This window comes from Nilaparvata lugens, chromosome 9 (genome assembly GCF_014356525.2).
Source record: "Nilaparvata lugens isolate BPH chromosome 9, ASM1435652v1, whole genome shotgun sequence".
NCBI lineage: Eukaryota > Metazoa > Arthropoda > Insecta > Hemiptera > Delphacidae > Nilaparvata > Nilaparvata lugens.
The window spans coordinates 42275074-42286633 of NC_052512.1; the positions used below are offsets into that span (position 1 = coordinate 42275074).

At 34.8% G+C, this 11560-nt stretch overlaps 1 protein-coding gene across 1 annotated transcript; it reads right to left on the minus strand.

Annotated features, from left to right (window-relative positions):
- Window positions 1-1494: 1494 nt before the first annotated feature.
- Window positions 1495-11251, minus strand: LOC111061401. The gene is made up of 4 exons (XM_039435904.1): window positions 11066-11251; window positions 5603-5796; window positions 2627-2734; window positions 1495-1646 (listed from the first exon to the last, which is right to left on the minus strand). Exons 1-4 carry the CDS (start codon window positions 11198-11200, stop codon window positions 1508-1510), a joined length of 576 nt encoding a protein of 191 aa, XP_039291838.1. The 5' UTR covers window positions 11201-11251; the 3' UTR covers window positions 1495-1507.
- Between the last annotated feature and the right edge of the window lie 309 nt (window positions 11252-11560).

Genomic DNA, 11560 nt, shown 5'->3' on the forward strand with positions numbered 1-11560 from the left:
TGACATATATAAAGGTGCATACAGATATAAGCGCCGCGAACATGAGCAATTCACTTCTAATCAGCTGATGCCAAGCTTTTTATATCTGTATCTGACCGTTTCTGTAAAAATATAGATATAATCAGCTGATTAAAAGTGAATTGCTCATGTTCGCTGCGCGTATATCTGTACGCACCTTAATGTGTATTTCATTTTACATTAATTTATACATAATAGTGTAGGCCTATTTCATTTGACTTCTTATTCGAAAGTAGAATGTTGATATTTTTATACAGAAGAGAGATTAGTTTTATGTACCTAAGAGAAATAGTTTATCAGCATTATATTTGACTAATAATAATATTATAATTTTAATATTATTGTGATAATCATGATGATTTTATGTTTTCTTTAAATGTGTATCAATGTATTAGGCCCGCAGCAAAGTAGACCGACGCTAATCCACGAAAAGCAACCCACGCCGTGTTTTGTAAACCATTGCTATAGAATTATTCATAATCAATCAGCTGACAAGTGGATTATTCATTACATGTATTACACAGATGTCTGTAGAAGCCTAGCAATGGTTTACAATAATCATCCCACGACGTCGGTTGCTTTTCGTGGATTGGCGTGGGTCTACTTTGTGGTGGTCCCCAAGATGGGTTTACATCTAAGTTATTAACAAAATGCTAATAACTTGATCCTTATAGACTCTATTAGAATGGACGGAACTTGACAAACACATATGTTCATCATGTGTATGATAAGTTATGTTCAATCTAATAGAATCTATAAGGATTAAGAGTTATCAACATTTTGCTATTAACTTTGGTGTAAACACAGCTTTACAGTCATGGTTATCTTCAAGATTACAGATTACTGTTATAATGGTGGAAGAAGTTGATAAATTATACTGTAGTTAATTATTAAGAAATATATTGAATAAATTATAAGAACATTATTTTCTAGAAAATTTAGATGTGAATAAGTTAGCTTTGTATATATACAGTGGTTGATACAAATGCATATCAATATAATTATATTTGATATTCAAGATGCGAAACTATTTCTTTCTAAAAAGATTTCGAATTGTTAATAATTCTCTGAAAGATTTATAAATTTTGTTTTTGTAATAAATCGATCATTATCATCAACTGGTACCATCATTTTATTATCAGTTTTTAGAACTAAACTTGATCTGACAGATCAAACTTTACAGTTCAAAGTGTTTAAAGCAAGACTTCACTTCGAATGCACCAGTACTAATATCGATATTTGAATATTGATATTCATATATCGATACTATCGATATCAATAATCGAATATCGATAGTATGAAGATCGATATTTAAATATCAATAATTTCAATATCGATAGTATCAATAGTATCGATATTTGAATATCGATCTTAATTTTAACGATATTTGAATATCGATATTGGAATTATCGATAAAATCAAGATCGATATTCAAAGATCGATACCATTGACATCGATATTACTTATAGTGCCGCCCATTCTTCATCAACTAGCTGACAAAGTTATGATCAAGAAGTGAGATGGGACACTTCCTATAGTAATCAATGCATGCTGTTGCATTATATCTGGGCAAATCATAGGGACTATCTTGACCAAGCACCGGATCTTCAGTGTTCACTTCTGGATACCTGTTGACAGATAAATTCATCCATTAATTTGTTTGTTGGATGATACGCAAACCATTGAGTGATTTATTTTATTTTTTAACATGAATTTATTTCATTAATAGTGTGGTATTTATTGAATATGAAATACATTTACAATATGCGAGAAAAGTCTGTTACATACTTGGATTAAGGTAGGCGCACACAGATCGTCATCGGACGGACGGCACGCATCTTATATTTGATGCATTGTTTTCAATTGGAGTGCGCATAAACGGATGCGGATAGGTATGCGCACACCAATTGGAAACAGTGCATCAAATATAAGATGCGTGCCGTCCGTCCGATGATGATCTGTGTGCGCCTACCTTAATCCAAGTATGTAACAGACTTTTCCTTAAACTATCATGTAAATACCTATAGTGATTTCCACGTTATAATGATAGTGAAGAAACATAGCAGAGCAACGTTGCCGATCCTCTCTCTTGTCAACGCCTTCTTTAGACGGTAGCTGATACAGGTTTATTAATGTAATATTCACCCACTCTGTATAATATTTTAAAGGCTCAAAACGGTTCTTCTCTCGAATGTTAATTGAAATAATCCCTAAAAAATGATGTTATATTTTATACCATCCAATCGATTTGAGTCCAATTTTAAGACCGAGAATGAAATCACAAGGAATTTTGAATTTGTATTGATTAAAAAGATGAACTGTACTCCTTTTATCATACAATTATCATGAAGAATGCATTTATCAATGAAATAATAGGGCATTGATGTTTTTCAAGCCACTATATTCGTTCGAAATTACAGTCCGCTTGCTGTAGCTTTGCCTATCAGCGGAGGACCACTAGACTACAATACTACCCAAACAAAAACATACAACATTCTTGAAAATGTATCTTCCCATAAGCAACAGATGCTCTTCTGTATCTTCTCAAAAGCAACGTGTTGCATCCAAAAAGATACACTAGGGGCTTTTTGGAACACTAGTTACTTACGTGAACACGGAATGTATCACTTCTTCGATGAAAGACAGTGTGGTAGACTTGCGATACATGGCTTCACATATGGCTCTCATAACACAGGATTGGCCGTTCATTCCTAACCTGAAAAAAACAAGCAATCAACTACTTAATATTCAAAGAAGAAGAAGGAGAAAAACAATATTAATAATTGACAATGTTTTTTTAAATATTATTATTAACAATAAAAGGAGAAGAGATAAAATATGAAGATCACTTAAGGACGGTTTCCGAGCCCGGAATTCAGCTAAGTTCTAGACTTTAAACAGCTGGAGTCTTTTTTCTCTTTTCCATGATTAGAAACGTTTTTCCTTGACGAAATTAAAAATTCCTGAATAATTCAAAATGGCTGGAACTTTACACGATTTTCTCTTTATTTTTATTTTCTGTTCAATTTTCCAGTTTTTCGTTATTTGATTTAAACGTGGACTACGACTAAAGTAGTAGAAGAAGAATTCAGGCAGGAGAGGAAGAAGAAGAAGAGAAGAAGAAGAAGAAGAAGAGGAAGAAGAAGAACGAGAAGAAGAAGAAGAAGAACAAGAAGAACAAGAAGAACAAGAAGAAGAACAAGAAGAACTTGGACTGAGACTATGCGCACTACATCCGTAAACAAAGCCGTAGTGCATTCGTGTGACGTCACAGCACAGGTAGTGCTCCTACATCAATACAAAATCGTTGATTTCAGCTGATCTATATCAGCTAGTGTTTCTATTTGCTGTAGGAGCACAACCTGTGCTGACGTCACCAGAATTCACTACGGCTTTGTTTAAAGGAGGTAGTGATATGCCCAGTGAGGATAGAATGTAAGCTATTTTTCAAATTCCATACTTTCTGGCTATGCCCCATTTCGGGAAGCCAATTTTCTGACTCCAGCTGTTTTAAGTCCAGAACTTAGCTCAATCCTGAGCTCGGAAGCCGGCCCCTGATAAATATAATGGGAGAATAGTAGTTTAATATCGAGGACCGAGCTTTGCTCTGGAGTACAAGAGCATAAAAAATTTATCACAATAGAAGAAATTATAATAACATTCCTACAGAAATGTTCTATCTAATCACAGTATATTGAGATCAATTCCCAGAGGAATGAAAAATTTCCCTCAAAAAGGCCCAGTTGCACGAAAGCCGGTTAAATTTTAAACCTGATTAATTTCACGTAAACCAAGTCAGAGAAGACCATTTCAAAAAGATGGATCTACTGGAATTAATCAGGATTAAAATGACCCGGCTTTTTTTGCAACCGGCCTCAAGTACCTGATTGAATGATTACAAAAGTTCAACAGCTGAGACATAATTTTGACACAGTCCCACACACATGAACTCGCTCACTCACTTCCATCACCAACAGACGACGAAATAATATTATTATCAGCTGTTTACCCAAGGATGAATGATAATTATCCTTTCAATGTCCTTCAGCGAGTTTTCCCAGGGATGAGAACTAGTGCAATCGAATATTTATATTATAAACCCACTATGTTCTGAATTTCGTGAGAATCGTTAGAGCCGTTTTCGAGATTCGGTGAAATACAAGCATCTGAACATCTAAACATCTGAACATCTAAACATCTAAACATATAAACATATAAACATTTTAACATATTAACATATAAACATTTTAACATATTAACATATGAACAGAAGTTGCTCGTTTGATAGTATAGGATACAACAGTTATATCTTAATAATCAGTTTCTTATCTTAATGTCAGTTATAAATTAATAGAGGCCTTCGAAGCACGAGATAGATTCAGAGTTGAGTCACAAATTCACAAGTGAGCGAGTATCTCAAACATTTCACGAATTATAACGAGGTCATTATAACGTGGACCTCACTATAGCCTGATGATTTATAAGTTGGAATTGATCATGTTAGTGATCCAATCAGCTGATTTCAAAAGTTTTTCTAGACTATATGTGGATATTCCTGCATTGTTATTGGTCGATATTCCGTTGCATAATATAAAAATCTGGTGTGGCGCACTCACACTACTTCCCTTGCCGTTATGGAAATTGATCACCTGACGCTAGTGTTCACGCGCATCTCAAGTCCACTATTCTAAGATCCAAGCCAGCTGGTGACAGGGCAATAACGCTGGAGACACAAGAGGTCTGCTATCTCTTCATAGTGAATCATCTAATAGAATCAACAGTTGCCAACAGTTTGCAATTGGATAATCACATTTTCTCGAAATTCGAGCTTATTTTCAATTTTAGGTGAAAATGTTACTGGGCATTAATTGTAGAGATTTTTATGCTCAATCTTTTTCACTTGAATTTTTTTGCTGGAATTCTATCTGAAGCCTGATAATAAGAATCTGAAATCAAACTTTGCATAGATGAGGCGGAGCTCCTGAAATTTTCACAGATAAGTTATTCCGTTCATTGGGAGATGAGTTATCGTGTACACACACACACACACACACACACCACACACACACACACACACACACACACACACACACACACACACACACACACACATACAGACCAATACACAAGAACCACTTTTTCGGACTCAGGGGACCTTGAAACATATAGAAATTTAGAAATTGGGGTGCCTTATTCTTTTTCGGAAAGCAATATTTTCCTTACCTATGGTAATAGGGCAAGGAAAGTAAAAACTGTCGCATACTGGTAAGTTCAAACCGATGTATTGAATAACTATTGTGAAAAGAAATCTCTCTCACTTCACACTTAGGCGACTCAGGTCAAGAAGAGACTGGACTCTAGTGGAGAGCATGTGTTTTGAAATGGTGACGTCGCGGAGACTAGAATCGACTGGTCTGAGTGTCACCATTTGGAAACACATGCTCTCCACTAGAGTCTAGTCTCTTCTTCACCTGAGTCGCCTAAGTTGTGAGTTGAGCCTTGAATTGTAATGGTTTAATGCTCACATTATAACATCGTCGTGGATAAAACTAATTATAACAATAATATGATGAATAATGAATACTTGTCAAGGAATGCTTCAAGTCTCGGATAGAGACTATCTCCATCTTGTCTCTTTCTAATGATGTGCTGCGAGGTAATACTGGAGGGAATTTTGGAGGGAATTCTGGACGGAATTTCCCAAGCCAGTCCCAGAGTTATTCCCACGGTGAAAATGTTCTGAGATCCAAGTGCTGCCACCAGAAAACAGTACACTAACTGTAAGAGAAAGAGAGAGTGAGAGAGATTAGATTTCTTTATTTATGTATGTTACAATAATTACAGGCTTATACACTAATTTACATTAAATTACGATAATGCTAATTATTCAACGAATTTTACAAAGTATAAATAATTAATCAATGAGAATAAAGATTGAATGCAATCAGAATAACGATAATATAAAATTGTAATGTAACTTCATAAATCGGCGGTGTTTCAACAAATAATTGTCGATTCTTTAAGTAGGATATGAAATAATATCCTTCCCACCAACACACGACCGGGTTGTTATGGAATAGAGCTGTTGGGAATATTATAACATGTGATTTGAATCTTAGAAATGGGATGAATCATAGCCACCTCTAATACAAGGCCGCGGCCTACGATATTGCTGAGATATTGGAATTATTCAAATGCTAATAAGAATCATTCGGATTTTCATCAAATTTAATAATTATTATCAATTCAGAAAGAAACCATTGTATAGTCCGGATCCTGTAGCTTTGCATATCGGCGGAGGACCTCTAGACTACAATACTACCCATTCAAAAACATCCAACATTTCTGAAAATGTATCCCTCCATAAGCAACAGATGCTCTTTTGTATCTTCTCAGAAGCAACGTGTAGTATCCGAGAAGATACACAAGGAGCTTTGATGTATCTCTCCATAAGCAACAGATGCTCTTTTGTATCTTTTCAGAAGCAACGTGTAGCATCCGGGAGTATACTCAAGGAGCTTTAATGTATCTCTCCATAAGCAACAGAAGCTCTTTTGTATTTTCTCAAAAGTAACGTGTAGCATCCGAGGAGATATTCAAGGAGCTTAATGTACCCCTCCATAAGTAACAGAAGCTCTTTTGTATCTTCTCATAAGCAACGTGTAGTATCCGAGAAGATACACAAGGAGCTTTGATGTATCTCTCCATAAGCAACAGATGCTCTTTTGTATCTTCTCAGAAGCACCGTGTAGCATCCGAGAAAATACACAAGGAGCTTTGATGTATCTCTCCATGAGCAACAGATGCTCTTTTGTATCTTCTCAATAGCAAACTGTTGCATCTGAAAGATATTCAAGGAGCTTTAATGTATCTCTCCATAAGCAACAACTGATGCTCTTTTGTATCTTCTCAAAAGTAACGTGTAGCATCCGAGGAGATATTCAAGGAGCTTCAATGTATCTTTACATAAGCAACAGATCCTCTTATGTATCTTCTCAAAAGCAACGTATTGCATCCGATAAGATACACAAGGAGCTTTAATTCATCTCTCCATATGCAACAGATGCTCTTTTGTATCTTCTCAGAAGCAACGTGTAGCATCCGATAAGATACAGAGGGAGCTTTTCGGAGTTACATTCTTTCATCACAATACAGCCTATCAGCTGACATTCGTTCAACAAGCTCTTTCCTTTGTTGGTGATACGTTGCAACTCTCTCATTCATGAAGAATCTCTGTGTGTAGGGAGCTTCCTCCATCTAGGGATCTAAAGTGAGGTCCGTTATAATGACAGTGTTTAATTAGAAATTGTATTGCTATCCTTGTCTATCTTCCAACAAAGCGGATAATACTATCTCTTTCTCGCTTTGCTCTGTCTCCAGACTGGTTTTTCACAATGTAGAAATATAATAATTATATTTTCTAATTGTTAATTAATTGTTTACTGATTGTTAATTAATTATTAATTAACAAAATATCTCACTTCTTGTGTAGTTGAGATGCTGATATTGTGATAATTATTCATATTAAATGAAAAGACAAGGAAATTTTCAAAGAAACACGTAGATTCATTGATACTTAGAAAACTATCTAAGTATCAATAAATCTTTGGTAATTTGACAATTTCTTAGTTATTTTTATTTAACAAAATATTTAATCTTGATCATGAAAAATCATTGAAAAATATAATTTCTTGCTTGATAAAATATAATTGATCATTTTAAACGAGAATGGACAGTTAATATTACATCAATAAACCTGTATCAGCTACCGTCTATGGAAGGCATTGACAAGAAAGAGGATCGGCAACGTTGCTCTCCCATCTTTTCTCCACTGCCATTATAACGTGTACTTCACTATAGGGATCTAGGGTCTCTGAAGCTTGATGTTTTTGCAAAGCCATGAAATTCTAACCTCATCTTGGACTGTGTCACCTACAAATTTGGGAGAAAAATAGCACAAGGACTACCTTATTATTTTATCTACCTATGTTATTACATTAGTCTCATTGTATTGTATTGCAAATATTACCCTGCAAATCATACCTTTCCTATATGCCACTTTTCAGAGTCAGGGGTACAAAGCTATGATAAAGCGTACTGTACATTTATTTTCTTTTTCTCCACTGATAATATTGGAGCACTGAGCTTCGCTCGTTATTTATTTATTGACTTTCGATAAACCGAACACAATTCTTTGAAATGATTGGGGAAGTACTAACAGGCACAGCCCAAAACTGTCTCTCTCCCGAATTTTGATTCATACACTATAAATAGTCCAGAAAGTAGGTTATGTTCCATACACTTGAATTCAGGTTCAATTTTCTTTTCAAACATTTGAAAACAAAAAAAAATCATAATCTAGATTATATACAAACCAAATTAAATAACAAAATAACACTCACTAATCACTGGAAATTGTCAAATAATGATCAACTTTGGAAATTATGATAACTCTAGTTTAGGAGGATTATCATGTCATGTCGTCAACAAATCAGATTATGTTGATCAAATCGATTAAACTGGCTAGCTAGATAAAATTTCTCACTGATTGATTATGATTACACAGCTGGAAATAATTCTGTCTCTCTCCCACACAGGCACACGCATCTTTTGTTATCGAGAGACGACGAAATTATCATCTGTTTTCCAAGGATGAATATCCTTTTTCGCCCCACTTGAATGTAATGAGCTGGTTTTTGTGCGTCATATGAAGGCCGAAAATGATTGTTTTCTAACGAGGCCGGTAAAAGTTTTACGGCCCTAGGGCTGTAAAATAACCTTGAAGTCAACTGATCTGATTTGATGTGGACGTGTTTACAAAATGGTTTATGAAACGGAATCAGTTTATGCTTCTAAAATTGAATAAGTATTCTGCAATAAGATACTATCATTTTATTTGGATGAATAAAATACAGATAAGATATATATTATAAACAATTCAAATTCGATTTTCAGAGTAGGATAGAGCTTCTAACATAAACTTCCGAAGTCAACGACAACAAGCATTGTTCAATTTCAAGTGTGCTGAAACAGCTGATCAAAAAACTTCCCATTATTTGTGTTTATTATTCAAGAATCAAAACATTTATAATAATATCATCTTATTGTCATTCGGAAGAATAAAAAGTATGAACTCAACCCCTTACATAATTGAACATAATCTTTTAGGTTATTTTGACAAATCACAATAAAAAATAAAAATACTTGGGCAATTTCCTGATATTCAGATTACCTCAGATTTGCTATAGCTATGACCATCCTGTCTTGCTTTCGGAAGTGCCTAATAAACAATTATTCTCATATATATATTGTTTATTTTCCTGTGCGGCGAAAAATAATGTTCTCACCATGAACAAAAATGTGTTTCCGGCTCTCAATCTTTTCTAGTCTTCGGCCTACGGCCTCGGACTTGAAAACCGATTTTGAGCCGGAAAAGTCTCATTTTCGGCCCTAGGTGCGAAAATATACTATCAATGTCGTTCAGCGAGTTTTCCAAATAATGAGACCCAGTGTAATCGAATCTTTATATCATAAACCTACTATTTTCCAAATTCCGTGAAAATCGTTGGAGCAGTTTTCGAGATCCATAAAACATAAATAACCAGATTTAAAAATAGCCAGATATAAGAATAACCAAATATAATATATACAGAAATTACTCTATAATGAAATTACTAGAAAAGTCAATTCTAGAAATTACTATAAAGCCTTGTACACACGTCCGTACAGATTCGCGCGAACAATCGTATGTACATATGCCTCAACATTCACTGTACGTCCTTGTGGACGCGATCCACGTATGCCTCAGCATTCAAAAAAGCTAACTGATTTGCAGACGACACGAAGACATGGTCAATGTAGATTTTCCACAACATGACAACAATGGCGTCATTCCATCATTGAAGATAGTTATCACAAATTGCAGCAGTATCATTTTATTTCAATGACTTATATAATAAAATCAAAAATAAAACTTGACAAACGATGTTGGTGGGTTGAACGATTGTAGGTTGAAGTAAGGAAATAAATTGCTACATGACATAATATTGACAATTCAATCTTTCTTAGGTTGTCAAAACATTATGTTGTTAATATACTGAATCTAATTCAACTAGTTATCTAAACAAAAAATGATATCATCATGAGGGGAGCAATAACTCCACAAGAACGATTGGCTCTAACTTTGAGATTCTTGGCATTAGGCGATTCATTTGTTGGTTTCCAATATCTATTCAGAATCTCAAAAAAAGAAAAATTCTACAATAATTCCAGAAGTTTTGATGACCTAATCAAAGCACTTAACACTGTCTCACAAAATTGACAGTCTTCTTTAAGAAAATTAGCCATAAATTGAATCAAATACTAAATTGCTGCCCATTTTAAACTAACTATGCTCATACACATGACAAAACAAGATTCTCCAAACACATTCAAGATTTACCTTCAAGGGAATACTAGTTCAAAGTTTGTATAAATCTCTCTATAGATAGCCTAGCTATCTAAAACATATAATATCATATTGAAGATTACAATTTTAATTAACAACTCTGATTGATAACATGAAACAAACACAAGATAATTTGATAGCCACAGTAAAATAATATTTGTGCTATACTTCCTTGTAGGAACCCTGTAGAGAAGCTTTTTTCACTTAAATTATGCAGTTCTAAATTTGTTAATCATGATACGAATTATATACTCCATGCATGTTTCTATTTAAATATTGACAATCCACATATCCTACAATTTACAATTAGTTATTGGATCACAATTTGATTTGTCATTCATTAACCTAATTCATTGGAATTAGGTTATGACGCCTTCAATGTTTACATTTTGCCTCACCCGTATGGCAAAATCGCGTCCACACGTACATTCAATGCTCGCCCGAGGCGCCTTTGAGCACGCCAAAATACCGACAGGGTTCCGGTTCGCCCACATGCCTCAGCGAACAGTGTCCACACGTGCGAATGCAAGCCCATACACGTATGCTCACCCGAGGCAAACGTACGTGTGTACACCGTTTAATGGGATAAGACAGACTAACCTGCAAAGAGCTTCCTTTGGGGAACGCCAGATAGCGCTTGCGTCGATCGAGCTTCCTCTCTGTAGTGCCAGCCGCACATATGAGCAGTCTATGTAGACATGCGCTTAACACCAATGCACTGAATATTATTCGCATCACAAATTTTCTTTTCTTTTCCGAATGACAGCATTTTAATCAATTTGGCAACAAATTCTGAAAAAATAAAATTCTGTCGTTTATTATAATATTGGCATAGGGCCGAGCCATATATTATTCAGAATGAATCATGATTCAATGATTTTATTGTAGCCAGAAAAAAATATATATATACAGTACACCAGGTCATGTCATTACAATAAAATTTCTAACAGAATTACAATGATACATAAATAAAAATAATACACAACATGCAGTGCAAGAGCAGGTTTCAAAGCTATTCGGTTTTTCACAAAAAAATTTGGTGTGGCGCACTCACACAACTTTCCTTGCCGTTATGAAGATTGATCACCTGACGCT

Coding starts and splice junctions, on each gene's coding strand:
- LOC111061401 (XM_039435904.1), bottom strand. CDS start 11,200: ATGCGAATAATATTCAGTGCATTGGTGTTAAGCGCATGTCTACATAGA. Junction 2,735..5,602: donor CTTGAAGCATTCCTTGACAA/GTATTCATTATT, acceptor TGTTTTTTTCAG/GTTAGGAATGAACGGCCAAT. Junction 1,647..2,626: donor GTGATACATTCCGTGTTCAC/GTAAGTAACTAG, acceptor ATCTGTCAACAG/GTATCCAGAAGTGAACACTG.